This window comes from Papio anubis, chromosome 7 (assembly GCF_008728515.1).
Source record: "Papio anubis isolate 15944 chromosome 7, Panubis1.0, whole genome shotgun sequence".
Lineage (NCBI taxonomy): Eukaryota > Metazoa > Chordata > Mammalia > Primates > Cercopithecidae > Papio > Papio anubis.
The window spans coordinates 138,183,190-138,207,757 of NC_044982.1; the positions used below are offsets into that span (position 1 = coordinate 138,183,190).

At 40.1% G+C, this 24,568-nt stretch overlaps 1 protein-coding gene across 1 annotated transcript in view; it reads left to right on the top strand.

Annotated features, from left to right (window-relative positions):
* LOC101014651 (SHC-transforming protein 4) overlaps positions 1–24,568 on the top strand; it is a 142,364-nt gene that overhangs the window by 14,450 nt on the left and 103,346 nt on the right. Inside the window, exon 2 of the mRNA XM_003900903.5 lies at positions 24,430–24,500. Coding sequence (XP_003900952.1) covers positions 24,430–24,500 — 71 coding nt within the window. The remainder of the gene's footprint in view (positions 1–24,429; positions 24,501–24,568) is intronic.

Sequence of the window (24,568 nt, forward strand, 5' to 3'; positions counted from 1 at the left end):
ACACTTATCTAACAACCATCCTGTTAAGGCAAAGAGATTTTAGGTGGTGAATGGAGTGTTTCTTAATATTATATAGTAGAAGACGTCTTCTCTGATACTATTGAGACTTGTCGTTGTAGAAGGAAAATAAAAATGTTACATATATACTTTTGACCCTTAAATTAAACGTACATAAATGTGCGTTTGTGTTGTAGGGTCAAGGCTCTTTCTCTGAATTTTATAGATACAATGATTCACATCCCTTTTCATCCTTCTTGCATAAATTCTGACCTTAGTGCCTAATCCACATTCCTCCTTTCAGTTTCTTTAAAGTGAGATGAGCAGTTAGAGACATCTTCAAAGCAATCTGAAACTACAGAAGCAGTTTCATTTTTTAAATATGTCTTTTAAAATAGTCTTATCTACTTTTAATTTAATACTATTTTTAAAAGCAACTTGCTTTCCTAAGTTTTGCCAAAGCTGTTGACTTATTTTTATAGAATGGCTACCTTATCCAAATCCACACTCATATGTTATCTGTGTGTGTGTGTGTGTTTCTTTTCTGAGACAAGTTCTTGCTCTGTCGCCCAGGCTGGGATACAGTGGTACAGTCACGGCTCACTGCAGCCTCAACCTCTCGGGCTCAAGCCATCCTCCCACCTAAGCCTCCCAAGTAGCTGGAACTCCAGGCACACACCACCAGGCTTGGCTAATTTTTAAAATTTTTGTAGAGACTGGGCCTTGCTATGTTGCCTAGGCTGGTCTCAAACTCCAGGGCTCAAGTGATTCTCCTGTGTCGGCCTCCCAAAGTGTTGTGATTACAGGCGTGAGCCACGGCGCCCAACCCAGTGTGTTGAATATCTACTTCAATTATGTGATTTCAATAGCAATTACAATTGCAATATACAGGTGCCATATACAGCAATTGCAATTGCACAAACACAGCAGAATTCTTGGTAGGCCCACAATTCAAATAGTCACAGCCAAAAGTATAGACATACTGGTAGCCTGCTGGCTTCATGAAGCAAGTTGTCAACTGGAAATCAGTCAGCAGAGTTTTATGGTATTGAATTTTGTGTTAACAATTCAGCAACATGATTTGTTGATATGTCTCATGATGCGTTTCCTATCATCACATATACATGCTATGTCGTATAGCTTTAATCAATGAGCCCATTTTACATTCAATTGCCTTTCTACTAAACTTGACAACATCTTGCCCTTGAAGAGCAAAGAGCATTTAACAAATGCTGTTGTGCTTACTACTTACTCTCACAGTGGTTTCTGTTCAGGGAAAATGATATATAGAGAGTGTCCCAGGGCAACCTAGAAATAAAAAACACAGCTAGGAATATAACAGATATCTTGGCTACCCATGCAGAATAATATCCAAGACCCTGTGTATTCATGAGATGAAACTGAATCAGCAACTACAAGGGTATCTCTGGGGATAGAGGTTTAAATTTAGAAACTCATCTATGGCCTTTCCCTTTATAAAGAAAGCCAAAACGTGTGAGTTTTGAGTTTCTCCCACTGTTGTCAACGTTTTTATCAGCTGAAGACTAAGTGAAGATGTCCTGATTTTTGTTTTTCTTGATAACAACCTCAATCTTCTAGAGGGCCCTTTGCATCTCCATAGCATACTGTAAACATTAAACAAATTGCAATAAAAGGTGTTACAAAAGCAGGTGTAATTTTTTTCAAGAGCTTTTGTTTGTCATTTGGAAAAAAAAATACATATCTTTCTCAGGTGTGATGATGTTAACTATTAGAAATACACTGTCAAAAACCAAGATACTTTACCCACAAAGTGGATATATTTTAGATCTTATTTACCCAATGCTTCTAGGGACTCAAAGGCCTCCAGGATCCTGGTGAATGAGATTGTTCTCTCACTTGTATTTCTTAAATAGAGGAGTCAGGAGAAGAAAAAAGAATAACAAGCAATGACTTTTTGAGGGCTAATTGCACTATTAACAGCTTGTTTTGTATTCTTTCAGACTTTTTTCGTAAGTGTTGCATATTTATATATACACACAAATATAATTGTTGACACAGATGAAAATTATACTGTGCATGCTCGTCTGCAATGTGTGTTTTTTTTTTTTCTCTCTCTCTCTTGTGGATCAGGGCACCCTTGCATGTCAGTACCTGTTGATTCATCAGTGGCAGGAGAGTGTCTTGGGGAAGGGGTCACACTTCTAGCCATTCCTCTATTGAAAGACAAGACCCAGAGGTGCTGGAGGACCCTGGCCAGAGGCTGGTCTGTTTTCATGCTGATTTTCTTTTGGCTTCTGAAATGATGTTAAAGATACTCATTTTGGCCAAATGAAGACATACTTAGAAATAGTTTTTGATTTGAAAAAATATGTATCTTGGAAATACTGACAGTTGGAAATAAAAGACTAAAAATTTTCAGAGTAGCTCTAACTGAAGCTTCATCCACTAACTGCCCCCCACCCCCCCAGCATAAGCATTCCATATAGCTCATAGGCGCTCACCAGCCTATCTACATAATGCTGGACTCTCAGGACCTGTCTAAGTTATGTCAAGTGTCTCTTCTCAACCCTTTCAAATGCAGAGGTGAGTTTAAAAAAATGTTAATCCATCTGAAATAGATATCTACTATTCACTTAAAAACAAAGAAACTCTTATTCAACACTAAATCTTGAATTTTTTTTTAATCTTTTGTGACAAGCAGCAATAAGTTGCAAAGTTCTGTGAAATAAAGGCAAACACCATATCACTGTGCCTAGTCCAGTGATAGGAATGTTCTAGGGAGAGAATGTTCCAAATGCATTGCCCAGAGAGCAAGAAAGATGATAAGCAGGGAGTGGGGAACAGTCATCCAGTGAAAATCTCAACATGAAAGAAGTGAAAGAGATTCTGGCCTGGGATGTGTGATAAATCTCCAAATTTCTCTTCAGAAAATATAAGAATCGATTTTACAACTAGGCTATCACTTAAGAAAAGAAGGAGGAAGAGCGGGGGAAGAGGGAGGGGGGAGGAGAAAGAGGAGGGAGAAGGAAGAGGAAGGATGAGGAAGGACGTGGGCATTGCTGTGGGAGGCCCCTGGGCCCTGGCAAGCAGTGAGTATTGATTCTGGAGGCCTCCAGGAAGCGTAATGTGCACAGTCATGGGGAATATATTTATTTATGATTTATACCCTGCTGACTTCCAAAAAGGTTTGAGGTGGCTCACCTGCTAGTGAGTTAATGCTTCCTACACACACTGAGCAACTCTAAGCAAGTGAAAGAGCAGAAACTCTGTGAGTCATCACCCAACTGTTTAAGTGATAAGAGGGAGAAGGGAGCTATTTCTTCTGAATAAGATGCCCACAGACATTGTCAACACTCACCAGTAAGAATCTTGACACAGTAAAGCTCATTTAGTTGACATCACCAGGCAATCATTGACTTTTTCAGATAATTGAAGTTTCTCCCTTTAGATGTCAGTCTTCTAAAAATGTAGTATTTTACATGGAAACCTCTTTATAATGAAGAGTATATGCTTCTTTCTCTCCATAGACAGATGATTCTGTTTGAAAAAAATTTGGGAGGTAAATGTCAGGTTTTTTTCTAGCTCTATGGTTTATTTTTATAACAGTTTTATTAAGCTATAATTCACATACTGTAAAATTCACTCTTTAAGTGTACAATTCAATTGTTTTTCATATAGTCACGAAATTGTGCAACCATCACCACTGTCTAGTTTTAAAACATTTTTAACACTCCAAAAAGAAACCCTGGAACCATTAGCTGTCACTCCCTCTTCTTCCCCTCCAACTCCCGGCAGAGACTAATCTACTTCCTGTCTCTATGGATTTGTCTTTTCTGGCTATTTCTTATAAATGGAATCATATAATATGTGGTCTTTTGTGTCTGGTTCCTGTCATTGAGCACAGTGTTTTCGAGATTCATCAAGTTGTAGCATGTGTCAGTTTTTCCCTTCTTTTTATTCCAGAATAATAGTCCATTGTATGGCGATACCACATTTTGTTATCCATTCACCAGTTACTGGACCTTCGAGTTGCTTCTACTTTTGGGCTATTATGAATAGTGCTATAATGAACATTCAGGGGTAAGCTTTTGTGCAGACATGCTTTTTTTTTTTTTTTTTTTTAATTTGAGAGGGAGTTTCACTCTGTCTCCCAGGCTAGAGTGCAGTGGCGCCATCTTGACTCACTGCAACCTCTGCCTCCCATTTTCAAGTGATTCTCCTGCCTCAGCCTCCCCAGTAGCTGGGACTACAGGCGCATGCCGCCACGCCCGGCTAATTTTTTGTATTTTTAGTGGAGACAGGGCTTCACCGTGTTAGCCAGGATGGTCTTGATCTCCTCATCTCGTGATCCGCCCGCCTCAGCCTTCCAAAGTGCTGGGATTACAGGCATGAGCCACCGCACCCGGCGTGCAGACATGTGGTTTTAACTTTCTTGGATGTACACCCAGAAGTGGATACTGATTGGAATTCAATCTCCTTTTTTTTTTTTCTGATGGAAATGGAGCCTTCATTCTAACAGTCATGGAATGCAATGGTTGGTTGCCCCTGAAGTCTGGGTTCCCAAATGGTTGAGCTTTTTGAATTCATCTGTCTATATTTTTATACTTTTTCAGATTTCTTTTGTTCAGTCAGCTATCACTTTTTGCTTTCCAGAGTGAGTCTGTCTCTGGGAGGACCCAACATTTCAATTTGGTCTCTTGAGCTCTGGAGAGGACAACCTGTTACCACTGTTATCGAAACCAAGGGTAAATGGGCTCTGAATGAAAGACTGGGTTGCTCTCCTAAGAGAAGAACATAAGCATAAACGTTAGTGTTGACTTAGTAGTATTTTTAGATGTTTTTGGGTGCTTATTTTTGTATTCTTAGCAATGCTTAGGACATTTGAAGTTGTTAGGTGTAATACTTTCAGTAAGATGTTATTGTATAAAGACTCTACTTTCAGATAATGGGGATTAAAACGTTACTTTTGCTGACATACAGGAAAGTCTGTTTAAGAGCTGCTGAACTGATTCTAGTAAGAAATCTTTTCACAGAGCTCCTTTTTGGTAGGAAGGGGGCTGCAGAGGAACCCTGGCTCCTCAGCTGCCATCTGAAAGCACAGTTTAAAAGATCCCCCTTATCACTTCAGATTAGATCACTACAAAACTCAAATAACTGGAGTTTAAACAAGATAGACGTTTCCCTTTTTGTTCATTTAGGTAGGTTGGCCAGGGCTTCGGTCATCAATAACCCAGGATTCTTCCAGCTTTCTGTTTGGCCATCCTTAACACATGGCTTCCATCTTTGGGCTCATTCAAGATTGCAATAAGGCTGCTGGAGCACCCAGCATCATACCCATTTTTCAAGCAGCAGGAAGAAGGAATGTCAAATACGAATGGTATACCTCCTGGCTGCGTCAGCCCCCTTTTAAATAGTTTTCCTTGAAATCCTACCCAATAACATCCTCTCACATCTCCTTGGGCTCCTGGCTTCCAGGGAAGCTGAGAAATGGCAGTTTTTAAGCTAGGTACTTTGGGGATCTGTTAGTAAGGAAGAAAGAGTCAAAGGAAAAGGAGCAAAAGATGTAGGTGGGACACCCGGAGTCTCTGCCCTGGCTGCCTAGGCTCTCATGCTTTAAGATGGATGCAACAGAGGTGGACACCACATGGTGTTGCACACAGAGCTGGGCAGAGCTTTGCAAGAGTCTATCCCTTTACCATTTGAAAGTTTGTAGGCTTAGATTGTTGAAAAATAAATAGGCCTTTTTCTAAAGAAGACGTAAAAATGGCCAACAGCTATATAAAAAGGTGCTCAACATTACTGATCATCAGGGAAATGCAAATCAAAACTATATGGGATATCATCTCACACCTATTAAGAGGGCTATTATCAAACAGACAAGAGACAATAAATGAAGGTGTGGAGAAGAGGGAACTTTTGTGCACTCTTGGTGGGAATGTAAATTGGCACAATCATTATGAAAACAATATGGAGGTTCTTCAAAAAATTCAAAATAGAACTGTCATATGACCCAGCAATCCTATTGCTGGGTATATACCCAAAAGAAATGAAATCAGCATTTTGTAGTGCTATCTGCACCCCCATGTTCATTGTAGCATTATTCACAGTAGTCAAGATACAGAAACAACCAAAGTGTCCACTGATGGATGGATGGATAAAGAAATTGTGGTATATATACAATGAAATATTATTCGGCCTTAAAAAAGAAGGTAATCTTGTCATTTGTGACAACATGGATGAACCTAGAGAACATTATTCTAAGTGAAATAAGCCAGATGTAGAAAGAAAACTACTGTACGATTTCACTTACATGTGAAATCTTGTAAAGTTAGAATATATAGAGGCAGAGAGTAGAACAGGGGTTACAAGGCCAGGGAGCGGGAGAAAATAGTGAGGTATAGGTCAAGGGTCCCAAACTTGCAGTTATGTAGGATGAATAGGTCTAGAGATCTAATGTGCAGCATGAGGACTATTGTTAGTAACATTAGATTGCAGACGAAAAATTTGCTAAGAGAGTAGATGTTGGGTGTTTTTACCCACATACATAAACATTCTTGAGAGGATTGTTTTTGGTAATGGTTGAATTGTCTATCTTAGTTCTTTGGTGAGACTTTCTGGAGGATATGGGGTTTCAGAACAATGTTAAAGGAAGTGATGCTATCAGCAGTCCGTCTTTAGGTATTATGAGAATGGCTGGCTTAGAGCCAGCGTGGTATCACCTACACTTGGTTTCCATTGGTATACTCATGAATGCCATTGGTCAGGGGAATTCAGGGCAATGGTTTAAGGTTTGGTGTGTAGTCAGTATGGGCAAGAAAAGAAGCTGCCTAACTTCTATGAAAATCTCAAGCCTTAACTAGACTTCTCATTAGCTCTAACCAACTGACCTCTCCCATCTCCTAGACTCTTCAGCATTCCTGAATTTTTGATTACTTACCTCAATCTATGTATCTTTCTAGAAAGTCATTACTTAATGTAATAACCAATGATAATAATTGATTATCATGACAACTTCAAGCAATGTAAAAAATAACTGGATAATAATAACCAATAATTAATAATAATTCACTCATGCTAGCAGACTTTAAAGGAAAATAGAGATCTCCCTGTGCCCTTTCTTTCTCCTTAGCTAAAAACGCTGAATTTTTTTTTAAAAGAATGCAAGCTATAAAATAAGTAACTTGAATCTAGGATCCTATTTACATTGTATCCTGAAGGTGTTGGTTATTTAAGTTATAAGGGCATTATTTGAGTTTGATTCAAAAATCTATGTTTGATTTTAATGGGAACCTGATGTTTGTGATTGAATAGCTTAGCAAATTTCTATGCTTGCTTAGAGCTTTGTGCTGCTGCGTGATCTTGTTCAAGTCACTTAAATGCTTTGAAAATAAAGGGGTTGGGACAAATAGTGTTGTCCATCACAAAGTTTTTATGAATCTAGGGTTTTTGTTTTTTAAAAAAATGCTGACTAACAGGTCACCTCATTCTAGCTCTGATTGTGATGACCCTGGGATGTAATCCTGAAGCAATCCCACAGTTACTGAAGTCACAGGATCCTGCTTCTGTCCATCCTCATAGCATTGCCATTTACATAAAATCAGGCTCAATCCTGATTATTTATAAGAATATGAGTCAAATATTGCATGTTCTCATTTATAAATGAGAATGAAATAATATGTACACATGGGCATAGAGTTGAAATTGATAGTCATTGGAGACTCAGACAGGTGGAAGGGTATGAAGGAAGTGAAGGATGAAAAATTACTCAATGAATACAATGTGAACTATCTGAGTGATAGTTACACTAAATGCCCAGACTTCACCACTACCCAGTATATCCATGAAACAAACTGCACTTGTACCCCTTAAATTAACACCAAAAGAAGATTCCCCAAAAGGTATCCAGACATGTGAAAAGGGCAACTGTCTCTTCAACTTTCAAAGTTACTTAATTTGAACGCTTGAGAGAATCTGAATCATAATTAAAATAATTTATTAGAATCAGGTCTTTCAGATTTCATGGGTAGTCTTCACTCTTGCCTCCCCAGGGACTGTGATCTCACCATCATTTCTCTTCTCTCCTGTTACTGTCAACCTTTCTATCAACAAATATGCTCAAATCTGTTCCACCCTTAAAATAACACCCTCCCCTAAGCTTATCTTTCCCCTATTGTTAAAATACCAATTTCTCAAAACAAAAACAAAAGCACTGTGCTCACCGGTTCACTGCCTCATCTCCATATCAAATTTTAAATCTCTTGCTACCTGGCTTCTACTTCGATTACTCCACTGACATTCTTCCACAAAAGCCAACAGTTGCCAAACTCCTATGAACATTTTCCAGTTCCTTAGCCTATTGACCTTCTCCACTGCCCTGAATTCAGTCAACAACTTCTTCCTCCATGGAGCTCTGTGTACCTTTGGCTGCTGCTATGTCATACTCTTCTGATTCTCTTTGTACATCTCTGACTTTTGTTTTGTGACTTTAGTAGACTGTTCTCTGCCTTCCCTTTAAATGCTGAGTGACATCAGATAAACCATTTAATTTTTTATCCACAAAAAGTAGAGGAGTTGGAATAGATCATCTCTAAGGTCCCTTCAAGCCCTGGTGTGCTTTTAGTCATGTTATCAGGAGTCAGAATTCACTGCTCGAGGTACAGACAACTCTTGTGTTTCATGTAAAAAGAAGTATAATGAGAAATGATTACCATTTGAGCTGATTAACATTTCTGCAAAGCCGTATTGTTGACTGCCGCTTTTTCAAAGAAGTCATAAAAGCTGAAAACTAGTACAGCATAATTCAGCAGTTTATCACCATGTGGGAGAATGACTAATGTGAGTCATGGTTTCAGTATAACGAACATTGACCATTCATGTAGGACCTCAGGCTGTGACATAGAGAGAGAGTGACGTCAGTGAGGTCCTTTGCCCACATGGTCTCCAGACATGACCACACATGGGACATGCAAAGTCCTAGAGCACTGGGAAGATTGATGCTGCTACTAGGGACATCATCATACTGATGCCACCACTAGGGACATCAACTTTGACCAGACATAGCAACTGATGACAAAAATTTTGGCCTTTGACACTGCTGAGTCAAGAGGAAAATGGAATAGAAGAAAGAGTTTGATGGAGCTGCTGTTTGTCTACCTTATGGCAGTATTTGCAGATGCTCTTATTTGTGAATACACAGAGTTCCTCCAATAAATATTTAATTAAATAGAAACTCGAGGTCCTGGGTACTCAAAGCTGAGTCAGGTTTGTGTGATTTTAGGGGGTAGGATATAATTATTTAATTTTTTGGAGGAGCTTATAATTGAGAATGAAGGTCACAATACCCCAAAAATGTTCAATAGTAAGTGGATTATGTGTTGGCAGGAGAGACCATAAACACAGTGTCACTATTAGGTTATATCATATTCTCAACTTAACTAGACAAGAATACCAAATATAATTGCTAGGTCATTCACTAAACCATCCTGCAAGGGCATTGCCTTGGCTACAGCAGTAACCATAACCAACTTGATGGTGGACATGTTGGGCCTCTGAGAAAATCGACAGGGCCCCGTGCCATTTTCTTAGCAGACACCTAGAGCACCCTTGTTAGCATCTGTGTCTGGGCCCATCCCTCTGCTGCCCCATGATGGGGTGCACAGGGCTGCTGCCTCTTGGCATCTCTGCCTAGGAGCCTTGGAATACCAGATGGGCTTCCAATGGCAGGCCTAGTCATTAGATTAGCTTTGTCTGCACGGCTATGATTCTGGCTTTTTGCCTAACCTTTCAGAGCAAAGGACATCCAGCAAGACTCTCCTGGGAAGCAGATTAACTTCTGTGAGTCACTGCTCTTCCATCTCATTTATGATTCATGACCTGGGCTGTATTTTTAGCTTTTATTTATTTGGGTCTGAGAAGTGGGCTGGGTGGAAGCGTAGTTGGGAAACTCATGAAAGAATAAGAAGAAATTGGCATTACATCTAAGCGAGGGTGGCCTGAAACTTGGTTACACATCCTCAGATATTCAGCATAGTGTATTGAGAGCCTACTACGTGTCACATATTGTGCTGGACTCCAAGAACAAAAGGGAAAATGAGAACCAGCTTCTGCCCTGCAAGAGCTCATTGAATTATGTGGGCAGATGGTTAATTGGATGATTAATGTAATGTTGCCCCTGCTGATATCTCAGCCATATCCCTGGACATTAGTCATATTGAAGTATTTGGTATTTTTGGAGCACCCCTTATTTTCGGCCTTACCTCTTGCACGTGCTGTGCCCATTGTCTGGAAATTCTTCCCCGCCCCCCGCCACCTCTCATTGCCTGTCCTTCACAACTCGCCCCAGCATATGTGGAGCCTCTCTGACACACTCCCATAGCCCCTTGCATCCCAGTGCTCATCACACTCCTATAAAGCGCTGTTGATTAAGGTCCCTTCACAGTAATTGAGGCTCGTTTATCAGCTCCCCAAACTAAGGCAGGTAGAACTGAAGACAATCAGGAACAGCAGTATAGTCATCCCACTATAATAATGAACATATGCTGAGACCTTTTTATGCGCCAGTCCCTGTGCTTAGCACCACACATGCATTACCTGATTGGATCCTCACAATAACCCTATGAAACACATAAACTATTATTCTTGTTTTATGGATGAGGAAACTGAGGCTTTGAGAATTAAAGTTATTTGTCCAAGGTTTCACAGCTAGTATGTACAAAGCTGAGATTCAAACCCAGGCATTTCTGATTGTCTAAGCCCCTGCTCCTAGACTCTAAGCCATATTCCTTCTCCCCTTTCATGGTTATTGTATCAGTCAGGATAGGGCAGGTCATTCTATGTTAACAAATAATTCCAACATCTCAGTGGCTTAGACAAAAAGGTTTACTTCTTGCTTATGCCATGGTCCGTAGCACATTGGCTGGGGGCATCCACTCTATGTCATTCTCACTCAGCAACCTAGGCTGAAGGTGGCTCTCTATCTGTGCCTCCCCAATTGCAAGAGAAAGGAGATGTGACAAATCACTCCCACAGTGATATCATTGGCCGAATCAGGTGCTGTACCCAACTTCAAAGGGGCAGGAGAAGTGCAATGGTAATGTGTACTGGGAAGGTGAAGAATTGGAAATATTTGTGCCACGGCACTAATGACTCCCACAATATAAAAGAAAGGAGTGAGGGAAATAGAGAAATGAAAATAATAGAGGATAAAGTGTTCAGAGGAATAAGGGCCTTCCAGGGAATAGGAGAAAGCTTGCCTTTTGAAACCATAGGTCTCCAGTTAAACGGCTGCTGGGATCAATTATTCAGTTGTTCTTCCTGTAAGTTGCATTGTTAAGGCTTCTTCTCTTCTGAATGGATTAATACTTTGACACAACCTGGGATTTCGCTGGATCTATCAGGAGAGAGTAGTCAATTGCTATTACAAAAGCATCTTAATCTGAATAGGGTCAACTTTTGCAAGCCAGTATCCAACTCTCATTTACATTATGGAGAACCAGTCCCACCAGGTTAAAGACTTTCTCCAACAACACAGAGTAGCATTCCTGGTTTCCTAGGATTAGGCCTACATGGTGATAAAGAGCTTAAAAGTTTCTTAGGAGGCTTGGCTACAGTGCCAACACTTGTTCCTCCCCGCAAAAGACTTGGGTTAAAGCTATTGGTTGCAACTTTTAGATCTCAATAGCAACATTAAAATTGAATATAAAATACAAGCCCTCAAGGAATTTCTGCAAAGAATATATTGGGAACATTTTGGTCAAGGAGAATTCACCTTTGTACAAAGCAGTTCCTGTTTTCGGAGAACACAGAATGGCTGACATAGTATAAAACTGAGCACAATACTTACTGTCTTAGGTACTGGATGCAACGATATTTTGTCAAGTCACTATAAGTTATTAGATAATGTAAAACATTTGCTACATATAGGGGGTGTCTGGCCTTACCACTCCTCTTCTCTTCATGATATGGATAGATAGATCTATATGTATATCATTTATATCTATCTATATCTATCTATCTATCTATCTATCTATCTATCTATCTATCTATCTAGCTATCTAGCTATCTATCTATCAATGTGTGTGTGTGATGGAGTACTATCTTCCATATATAATATATGCAGGGTATGAGTATCCCCTAGATGGTAAACTTCTTTAGGTGAGAGAGATGACATGGAACAGCAGCTTTAAACATCAAAAGATCTGGGTTCTTCTCCATTAATCAGCCCTGTGGCTCTTGAGCACAGCATTGAACCTCTGAGAATCAGTTTTTACACCTGTAAAAAGGCATCAGGGCCAGGTGTGGTGGCTCAGACCTGTAATCCCAGGTTTTGGGGAGGCCAAGGTGAGAGGATCACTTGAAGTGAGGAGTTTGAGATCACCTGGGCAACATAATGAGACCCCATCTTACAAAAATAAAAATAAATATAAAAGGAGATCACCTACCTATTCAGGTCTCATCACAGTTTCATTATGAGGATCAAATGATATAATACTCTTGAGACTAAACAGAATACACATCTCTATTTGTGCAGAGGCACACAATCAATCACACAGCACAACTTTTCTGGCCATGCCCAGCAGCAGAAAGAGCCATTTGTGGCTCCCAACACATTGGTGCAAAGTTATTCCAAGGAGAAATCATAGCTCTCAAATGCTATCAGTATAGTTTTTGCCACAGGGATGACCTCCAGCTGGGTGACTTTGTCTGTGCTCAAGTCTGTAGGCAGAGATGAAACCTCTCTTAGTTTAAAGAAATTCCCCTGTGTAAGGAATTTTCAATGGGAGTAGGACTTTTGGAATGAGACAGCGCATAGCTGCCTCATGGGATGCAGATGGTTGTCATACTTTCCTTGCCCACAGATGACCAGTACTATTTTCAGAGAAATTGAAAGATTTATTTGGACAATTGTAGCCAGCTCATTTCCCAGTGTATTAGTCTGTTCTCACATTGTAATAAAGAACTACCCAAGACTGGGTCATTTGTAAATGGGGTTTAATTGACTTACAATTCTGCAGGCTGTACAGGAGCCATGGCTGGGGAGGTCTCAGGAAACTTACAATCATGGCAGAAGGCAAAGGGGAAGCAGGCACAATCTTGGTTCAGCTTACTTTAGGGGGACTGGGAATAGAATCTTGGGGATGGAGACAATGGAGACTCTCTCCATCTGCTGGGGTGGAGTCCACTTAGCAGGGAAAGACATCGAAGGAGAGGGATTGGGCCAAGTGAAAGGCCTTGCTCACTTCACAACCCTGCCTTTTGACTTGGGCAGGAACCTGGAGAAGGGAGATCTTCCTTTCGTAAGAGCAAACAGAACTCCCAACTTACTGTTAGAAGGTTCCATCATTGTAATGACTAATGACTTACAGGGTTGAAATTTCCTGGTTGCTGAGTCTGCAATAGGAATGACTGAACAAATCCACATTTTCAGGCTTTAAACCTGGAGCAGAAGGAGGAGCTTTCAGCAAAAATAGATGTTTATATTTTAAAAATACACATTCAATTCAATCAATCAAAATATATTTGGAGGGTCTACTATGTTCTAGGTGTTGGGGATACAATACTCCCTGTTCTTTGTTACTGATCTTCTAGTGGGGGAGACAGATAGCAAGCCAAAAAATACATAATAATTTCAGCAGTAAGTGCTCTGTAGAAAAGCAAATATAAGAGAATAGTGGAGAAGGGGAAAGTGTTAGCAGCTCTATGCTCCTTGATGCTATAGATTATATATATATATATTTATGTAATGGTATTATTACAGCATTCAAAGGTGTTGTAAGATTTTTCCTAAGAAAAGTCAGTCTTTGCCAAGACCACTTGCACCTATTTCTTAAAGATGTGTTCCAAGCAGCCCATCTCTCTGTCCATCTCACTGAGCTCTCTCTCAACTTGCTTCCCTATTCCAGGGCAGGAGATCCCCTAACCCCACTGCTTCAAAACCCTGCCCAGGTTTTCATTTGATTGTTGTTACACTAAAAGGGGAAGGATTTTCCATTCCCTTCTTACATGACCCCCATTCCAGCTCAAACCCGGCACAAAGAGGGCTTTGGCCAGCTTAACTTCAGGATTATTTTAATTGACAATATACCCCTTTAAGAAGGAACACATTACAGATGGTCCAGTTAGGATGCAGGTTATTTTGAGACTTCCTGAACATCATTTCTTGGCTAGTTCATTCAAATAAATCATTTAATTGCACTGTAAGAGGTGCTGGGCATAATGATGACTAAGACTCACTCCCTGCCCTTGAGAAGCCCATAGTCCAGCAGGAGGCATAGACATTGGAACAGATAAATTGCAGCACCACTGGGTGACTGCAACCTAGTGGTGTGACCGAGATGCTCTGGGAGCCCAAAGGAAGAGCAATACACTCTACCTCAAGGCTGGAGAATATTTCAAACAACTGTAGTAACTGCTGATGCCTCATTCATTTATCCATTATTCATCCATTCTTACATATTTCCTGAATAGTTTATATCAAGGATTACACACTGCCTGCAGATATTGCTTATTTGGATTCTTTCTGTTGTTATTACTTCTTGGTAATTGCTTTATTGAGATGTAATTCACATACCATATAATTCACCCATTTAAAGTATACAATTCAATGGTTTTTTTTTAGTATATTCACAGAGTTATGCAACTATCACCAATTATAGAACATTTTTATCAACCCCCAAAGAAATGCTGTACCTGTTAGAGGTCACACTCTATTCCCTAAAAACCACATAGCCCTACCTTCTAGCTCTACAAATTTGTCTATTCTGGACATTTCACATAAATAAAATAAAATCAGTCTTTTATGATTATACTTTTTCACTTAGAATTAATATTTTCAAAGTTCATTCATGCTGTAGCATGTATCAATACTTCATTGCTTTTTATTGCCAAATACTATTCCATTGCATGATATACCACCTTTTATTTGTCCATTCATCAGCTGATGGACATTTGGGTTATTTCTACTTTATGGCTATTATGAATAATGCTGCTGTAAACATTTAAGTGCAAGTTTTTGTGTGGACATATGCTTTCCATTTTATTGGGTATATTTCTAGAAGTGGAATTGCTGGGTCATACGGGTAATTCTATGTTTAACTGTTTGAGGAATTGCCAAGCTGTTTCCCCTAGTGGCATTACCATTTTACATTCCCACCAGCAATGTATGATGGTTCCAATTTCTCCACATCTTCACCAACATTTATTTTCAGTTTGCTGGATTGTATTTTAAATTACAGCCATTCCAGAGGGTGTGAAGTTGTACCTCATTGTGGCTTTGATTTGCGTTTCCCAATGGTAAATTATATTGAACATCTTTTCATGTGCTTATTGTCTATTTGTATATATTTCTTGAAGAAATGTCTGTTCAGATCTTTTGCCCATTTTAAAATTGAGTTGTCTTTTTATCATTGGGCTATAAGAGTTTTTTAAGATATATTTTAGATGCAAGTTTCTTAGCAGATATATCATTTGCAAATATTTTCTCCCATTCTCTGAGTGGTTTTTTCACTTTCTTCTTAGTGTCATTGGAAGCACAAAATAATTTAATTTTTCTGAAGTCCAACCTATATATTTCTTTCCTTTGGTTGTTGGTGCTTTTGGTGTCATATCTAAGAAACCATTGCCTATTCTGAGGTCTTGTGATTATGCCTGTTTTCTTTAAAGAGTTTTACAGTTTTAGCTCTTATGTTTAGGTCTTGTGACCATTCTGAGTTTATGTTTTGCTTATCGTATGAGATAGAGGTCCAACTTTTATATACAATTGCTCTGGTGCCTTTTGGTGAAAACAATGTCATTTTTCCATTGAATTATTTTGTCACCTTTATCAAAATTCAATTGACAGTGAATGCAGGGGTTTACTTTTGGACTCAGTTCTGTTTTACTAATCTGTATGTCTATCGTTATGCTAGTACCATATTATCCTGATTGTGTAGCTGAGCAGTAAGTTTTGAAATTGAGACATGTGGGTTCTCTAACTTTGTTCTTTTTCAAGATTGTGCAGATTGTTTGGAAATTACACATGAAATTTTAGGAAATTACACATGAATTTGAAGTTACACATGAATTTTAGGATCAGTTTGTTAGTTTCTACAAAGAAGCCATCTGAGATTTTGATAAGGATTGTGTTGAAGTTTTAGATCAGCTTTTAAGAGTATTACTATCTTAACGTTATTAAGTCTTCTGATCCATAAACATGGAATGTTTTTTCCATTTATTTCACTTTTCTTAAATTTCCTTCAGCAATGTTTTTCAGTTTTCAAAGTGTAAGTTTATCCTATCAAATTTATTCATAAGTATTTTATTCTTTTTGATCACATATTGCAAATGAAATTATTTTCTAAATTTCATTTTGGATTGTTCATTGTGACTTGCTGGAATTAAAAATTAGGAAAACTTACAAATAAAGTCTGATTTCTGAACTTCTTTGAAAAATCATAGGGTCTGGTTTCCCAAACGGTAACGAGGGACTGGAATGATTGGTTTGGGCCTTGTTCTTTTTGTAGGCCATATGGTTCCAACTTTCTCCTAATCTAGCTACTTTCTTATATCTAGTTTACTTTACTCATTAATATCTTTATTATTAAGCATTGAGTTTTTGGCCTTTATGATTGTTCTTTTGGGAAATCTAAGTTAGAAGAGATTCAATATGAAAGAGCAGTTAATATTATCTAAATCCTTAATGTGATTGTTTTTATATATATATCCCATTCTTTCTTAAAAGTTACCTCAAGCTGTATCTTACTTTCTCATCTCAAGAATATTGTTGATCCAGGCTTTACACAGAGGATATAAAGAAGAAACAGACACCGTTTCTGCTATAAAAGAGATACAGACACATTGATGAAGAAGTAGTTCCATATTAGCAATGTAAGTTTTATTAAAGGTCTGCTAGAAGTTCATACAGATTATAGAAGAGGGCCCAAAGAGGGTCAAGGCTGCAGGTAGAGATGGGGAAGAAGAGGAGAGATATCATAAAAGAAGTAACTTTTGCATTTCTTTGTGAATAATTAGCAGGTATTAATCAGATGGACATGGATAAGAAGGACATTTCAAGAGGAAGGAGTAAAGGAAGGGGTTGTTCTGAATTTTGAAGCATGGTGAGTTCAGGCAAATGACTAGAGTGTAAAATGAGAGGGCAAAAGCGGGGAGGAAAAGGATAAAGAGTTCAGCAGGAACCAAATCATGAGAGGCCCTGTACATCATTCTAAGAAAGCTGGCTCTTTTCCTGAAGACTGGTGTTTTCTCCAAAGTGTGATTCCTGGACAACCTGTAATAGAAGGACCTGAGTGCTTATTAAAATGCAGTTTCACAGTCTTACTGAAGAAGAATCTCTCAGGGCCTGGGAATTTTATTTTTAAAATCTGATTTGTAAGTTTCCCTGGTGATTCTGAAGTTCTCTGAAGTTTGGGAAGCTCTGCTTTGAGGATGGGAGTCTTGGGAGTGTTTTAAGTGAGAATGATTGGGGGATAGGATGGAATGATAACATGCCATATATGTGTTTTAGTAACGTGCTGGCTGCACTGGGAAAGAGATTCAAAAGGTGGGACACCAGAAACCCCATCTTAGGGAGGGCCATATTCTAAAGTCAACAGTAGAATAAAACTCAGAATAAAGAATACACTGGATCATCCTTGAAATCTCCAACACCCGCGCATCTGGACGATCAATTGTCAGAATCAATGTCTTGTGTTTCTGTTTGCATTTATGGAGAGATACTCTTTCTCTGGGGCAGAGTATGTCTCCAAAAATGCAAACAGAAACAAGACATTTATTATTGCAAAAAGAAACACAAGACATTATTTAACTCTCTATAAATTCAGATACTCTTTCTCTGGGGCAGATAGTTACCCTACTCTCTGGCAAGTAGGGTTGAAAGACTGAGGAGATGAACAAAGGGACTAATCTCTCACTTTCTGCCTGCCAAGTGGATGCAGTTGAATTCATATGCTTTGCCCATGAATATAAATGTGAGACCCCAGTATTGCAATTGAGAAACAGAATGTGCCTAAACTTGGATAGTAAATGTTGGGGGTAGTGTGCAGGGTTCAGGGAAGAAGACAGGGAAGTTATGACAATGATAGGGAGATTGAAAGGATTGAGCTTGCCTCTTGATTGGTTGATGGATTTGAAAAAAAAAAGAGTTGACTTTTCTGGTTTATGTAATTAGGTGGATAGTGATACTATTGGTTTAGATCAGAAATGTAAGTAGAGGAATAATTTGAATGCACTGAATTTGAGATGCAATTAGAATATTCACATGCTGATACACATCTGAAGTTGGGAGAAAACCTGGGCTAAAAATGTGTGTGGCATGAGCATGAGGTAGTAATTGAAAGCAAACAAGTATACGTGCTAGAGACTGATTTTATTAGACTAGAGTAGAACCTAGGAATCAGAATTTTAATACTTCCCAAGTGATTCTAATATGCAATCAGGGTTGAGAACCACTGGGATAGGGAGAGAAGGAACCATTGTTTTTTAAAAAATAAGAAACTAGCAAAGGAGACTGAGAAGGAATAGTCAGAGAAGAAAGATGAGGAATTGGAGAAAATGTTCTCAGGAAAGCTAAAGAAGAAAGGTTCAGAGGAAAATGAAGGGGTTGAGTAGAGGTCAACAGCGGTAGGTGACCCCGATAGATGAGTAGGAAAACAAAAACCGTTCACTAAAGGAACTTTGAGGAAGCAGTTGGTTTGCTCAGGCAATTTCACTAGAGTGTTGAGGTCAGAAACTTTACTATTGTGAGTTGAGGCATGAGTGAAAGGAAGGAAGTAGAGACAATATTTCCAGGTTATGAAGGGAATGTCCCCGTTTCTTACTCTCCCATTTTTTTAAAGAATGGGAAAGACTAAAAATTATTTAAAGGTGGCAGAAATATCCTGCTGTGTTTTCCTGCCATTTTGGTGGCCTCTACCATTGTTGAACATTTATTGCATGAAGATCAGACCCTCCTTATATCACAGTTGATTATATACTGTTCTTCAGTGTTTGTTTTTAATTCGTTAACTATTTATTTTTATTTAGAGACAGGGTCTCGCTCTGTCCCCCAGGCTGGAGTGCAATGGCACGATCTTAGCTGACTGCAGCCTCAAACTCCTGGGCTCAAGTGATCCTCCTGCCTCAGCCTCTCAAGTAGCTGAAGTAATTTTCTTCCTTGTCTTAGCACTCTTATTATGAACTTATCAAGTGCAGGGCCTGTGCCTTAAACTTCTCTTGAACAATATTCTCCCGTACTCCTAGCTAAGAGGCAGGTATATTCTGAGAAAGGGAATAAACCACGTATAAAAAGGGATTTCACCCTACTTAATAAAACTGTGGTTCTTTTTGGCAAAGTCGTGAGCTTTGCTTATTTTATTTTTCAAATCTAAACTAATACTACATACTTATTTCAAAAATAAGTATGTTTATACTTATTAGTATAAATAGTACAAAAGTATAAAGTAAAAAGTAAAAATCTGCCTCTCTCCCATTTCCAAAAGCAACCACTGTTAGTTTCTTATTATCCTGCAGACCTTCTTTCTAAGAGTATAAGAATATGTATCTTTTTTTTCTTTAGGTAATGTGCTTGCCGTCATCATTCTGTAAGAGAGTTAGGATGAGACTTCCCATAAGTAACTATCATTCCTTTTCTCTGAAAACCCCAGTAATTTCTTCTCCGGAGAGCAAAGCCCAAGATACACATGGCCATAAATAGGCTGTTCACCTCTCCCTGGGAGCAAGTGGTTGAAGCTTAGACAGTACAAAAATATTATGACTGCCTTGGGGCATAAAGGGAAGAAGCCAGCTGGGAGTTAGGTAAACCCATGCCAGGGGCTGAATGGGCAGGTTGTCTGAGCACCGCTGCGTTCCCACCGTTCCTGTATGGCTCCAAATAAAGGTCTTCAGTGTCCTCTCCTCACCACAGGGTAGGGAATTAGGGAGTGTCCTCTGTCTCACCTCCTGCAGTTCCCAGAGCAATTTGGATTCACATCTGCTGTTACCATTGTGGTCCCCCCGTCTCAACACTGTGTCACTGTGTTCCTGGGTAGACCAAAGGGAGGGTAGTGGCAGCCAGCAGGATAACTCCTCTTTTCACTTTTTCTGTTATACAGGGTCCTAGCAATGGACTGCAGACTCTAGAATAAACCCTAATTCAGTACCAGTGAATAAATGAAACTGAGCCAGGCACTTTTCTTTAATAGGCTTCAATTTCCTCATCTCTTAAATAAAGTTAGCAACAATGACTAACCTCATAAAAAGGAAAGATAAGTCATCTCTTTTCATGGTTGTCCTATCTGAATGGGGCCAGGTTTCTTAAGAACAGGGACCATGTCTTATGCAGATCCGCATTTAATACATGAATGAGAAGTATTGTCATCTCCAGTTTATAGCTAACAAACTAAAATTCTCCTCTCTCGGGCCTTGATCTTCAGCCACTATCCGCTTATGCAGTCATCAAACACCCAAAGAAAGAAGTGGACAGAGTATTTTTATGCACCGCCCCCTCCCCGCTTTCTCATAGCGGTGGTTTTTAAGTGAAATGGATTGTGTGAGTCAATGGGAAGACCCACTCCATTCTTGTCTTTGGGGTAATTGTGGCAAAAATTAGTTGTGGTTTTCTCGACACATGCCCACAGTGGAAGGGGACTTATCCTCATTGTCAATCATCTCAGGCCATGACTCATGTTTTTCCAGAAACTTCCATTGTATCATACTGAGGCTTGCTGAAGTCACCCGTGCCATAGCTGACAGACAAGTGTATGAATCAAAACAGAGATTCACACGAAGGGAAGGGGATCCTGAAGCAATGCTTGGGCTTGCCTTAGTCCAAAGCAGATAAGGTCGTTATAGCCGTGAAATGTGATTAAGAACGAAACCTTGAAGGGGTTCCTCTCACCCCCAAGACACTAAAAATTCCTCTCCTCACTGATAACCAAAATGAATGGCAACTTACCTAATAACTGGGCTGAGAATAGCCTTCACTTTGACACTGTCCTCACGTGGGTCTCAAACTTGATCAGCCTTGAGTGTCCTTGTTCCAGTTGTTTCTTTTTGTCCCTTTGTCCCGCTCCTGTTCAGACGTGCAACCTACTCTCCTTTCTTTTTAAAGTTCCCACTGTCAACTCTATCATCCAGGGCTGTTCCCACCCACGGCTTATAGCCCGCCTGAGAAGTAGGGCACATTCTTGCCAGCTTCCCACTTCACTACAAAACCTCCTCGGTCTAGATTGTGTGTTGCCACTCCAAAATGAAGAACAACAAAAATAACAAATATGAAGTACATTGCTGAGAAATCTAGAAACCTTGCAAAGACATTGTTCTGGCCTGTCGCACCTGAGGCTGAGTCCTTGGTGCTCCTATACTCCTGAGTGGAGAGACCAGCCAAGCCTTTACCTCCCTCAGTCCCTTGGCTCTCCCCAGCCCCCGCTCATTGTAAAGGTACAATAGAATTGAAGAAAAGATGCTTCATTCATTCTTTCAGCATGTGTTTATTGAGTGCCCACCAGATCCTAGGCACTGTTGCAGGGAATACGGCGGTGATTGTGATCTTTACTCTTACGGTGGTTATAGCCAAGGGAATAAAAAGAGGTCCTAGACAAGCAAATTAACAAGTAAACCAATAGTCAATCAGTGATGAATAGGGGCTGAGATGAAGGGTGGCAAGAGGGGGCCTCTGAGGTGTGCCATTTGAACTGAAAACTGAAAGATGAGAAGGGATCTGTCCTGCAGAACAGTGTAGGAGAGCCAGGCGGAGGGAATGTCAGGTGCAGGGAAGAGCTGGGGTGTATTTGAGGAGTAGAAAGGAGGCCAATATGGCAGCAAAGTGTGCAAGGGGACAGTGACACTGATGAAGCTGAAGGGATGAGACGGGGCCAGGAACTCCAGGGTTTAGAGGTTTATAGTAACGAGCTTGTTTTGATCATAGATGCCAGGAGTTTCACCTGGTGGAGGAACATGATCTGATCAATCTGTTTTGAAGAAACCCTGTGGCAGAGTGTGAAAAATGTAGGTGCTTGGTCACTTTTTCAAAAAGTGTGCACTGATAGGCCAGTTGGTATCACCTTGTCTTTAGTCGGTGATTTACAGCTAAAGGGAAAGGCGATACCCACCTCTTCACCAACAGGGCCTCCTGGAGGTATTGGAGGGGATCCAGGCCTGCTCCCCAGCCTATGTGGGGAGTCCACTCTTTCCAGGGCCAGGAGTGCAGGAAATAGGGAAGCAAGACCTAGGCTCTGGGGCGGAAGAGGGCATTGGAAGGCACCAAAAGCCAGAGCAGTCAGTGAAGACATATGGACAATCTTTTCACACCACCGGGACGTGAAGCTTGGATGCTTGGAATCTCCTTTCTTGACAGTTCTGAGATGGGCTTTCTAACCTACTTCCTATATCTAGCTTTCTTCTCCTAATAACCCTTATGGTTGAAGAGAAATCTCTAGACACCACTTTCTTAAGGTACCCAAGGCTTGGGAAGTTAAGAGTGATGGGGACAGAGTAAAATATCCAAAATGTTTCTTGTATCAGTAGTAGAGATTCCAAGAGGAGTGTAACTGAGTGTGACTAACAGGAGTCTCTTCCCAGCATCAGGCTCCAGGCAGCACTTGGTGCATTGAGGAGTTCTATCTGCACAATCTGCTCAGAAATACTATTATACAGCAGGACGTGGTGGCTCATGCCTATAATCCCAGCACTTTGGGAGGCCGAGGTGGGCAGATCGCTTGAGGTCAGGAGTTCAAGACCAGCCTGGCCAACATGGTGAAACCCTGTCTCTACTAAAAATACAAAAATTAGCCAGGTGCAGTGGTATGTGCCTGTAATCCCAGCTACTCAAAAGACTGAGGCAGGAGAATTGCTTGAATTTGGGAGGCAGAGGTTGCAGTGAGCCAAGATCGTGCCACTGTACTCCAGCCTGGGTGACAGAGTGAGACTCCACCTCAAACAAAAAAAAAAAAAGAAAAAGAAAAAGAAATACTATTATACAAGAAGTGTCTGGGCAGGTTCCCCCTCCCCACCAGCTCCTGACATCTTTTGACAGTGCTTTTGCCATTCACAAGCATAGAGAGGCTGGAAAGCCTCCAAAGGAAAGCTAAACAGGAAGCATATCATTTCCAAGGAGCCAACAGATCACTTTCAATTGGAACTCTTAGCTCTAGTAACATTTGTAAGGCAATTCTCAAATAAGCACTCTCCCTTATCAACCAAGCTCTGCTGGGAGGATTGACTCTCACAGCCTCACCTGGCAAAGCTACACAGAAGACTACTAAGTCCACGTCCCTAGGCTGAATCCTCTCAGGACTCCAGAATCCAATTTTCAGTTGCCAGCCTGTTATTTCCTGGATACCCTACCAGTGCCTTAAGTCAATGGCTCCCAAACCAATTCATCATCTTCTCTTCTCCTGGCTTTCCTGTTTCTGTTGATGGCATCACTGTTCCCTCTGCTACCCTGGCTGGAAACGTCTGAGTGAGTCATCCTTGACTCATCCTTCTCTCTTATTCTCCGTATCAAATCAACTGCCGAGTTCTGTAGTATCTGTTTCCATGATGTCACTTGAATCTGTCCCCTCTTTCCTATTGACACCATCCCTCTTCAGTGTGGGCTGTCATTACTTCCCTCGCCACAGGATCATCCTAACTTATTCCCTCACCATTAACCCACCTTCATACTGCCGCTGACTTAAGCCTCCTCCAACACAGATCTAATCGCATCATGCTGTTGCCAGCAGCCTGCCATGGATCCTCACTGCTGCCACACTAAATATAAACCATCTTTCAGCTTTATAAGTCACAATTCCTTTTGCAATACATGGTGTTCAAGCTAACCATACTCATCACTGATGCGGCATATGACTTTTGTCCTTTCAGGAACCCCCTTAATATTTAAATCAGCTGCAAAGGATGATAAGATCTTATATTACTAAGTTTGGCATTCTATGCATTTATATGCTTGTTCTATCCACTTAGATTTGACATTCCTGTATTCTTTATCTCACTTTTATTTTTGCTTCCTCTACTATTTGGGCCTTTCTATGTACCAAGCGTTGTTCTAAAAGCTTATTTACATGTAGGAAATAATTTCACTCTTCTAACAATTCCTATTGTATCCTCACTTTACCAGTGACAAGACTGTGAGGCTCAGAAGTTAACTTGCTGAGGTTCCATAACTAAGAAGTAGCAGAGCCAGGATGCAAAGTCACATGATCTGGCCCCAGAGCCCATGCTCTTAACCACTGAACCCATATTGGTCTTTGTTACTTGTGTTATCTATATTATGGTTCAGATTTAACTGGTGTTTTGTAATTGAATTGAAGCTTTAGGTGTGTGTCCATTAATAGTCAGAAATATCAATGGTAGGCGGAGGGTACAAATGTAACTTGATAGCAGAAGCTGATTTTAGTTGCTTCCCCGAAAGTCATTGTGAAGCTAAGAGACAGCTTCTTGGAATTTTTGTCCTACTTCTTCTTTTTTTTCTTCTTATTCTAGTACATGGGCTGTATTGAAGTGCTGCAATCAATGAGGTCACTGGATTTTGGAATGAGAACCCAAGTTACAAGGTAAGAAGCCAAAAATGGGAGGGGCTTTGAGGAGTATGGTTTAAAGTCACAATAATTTCTCCCACGGG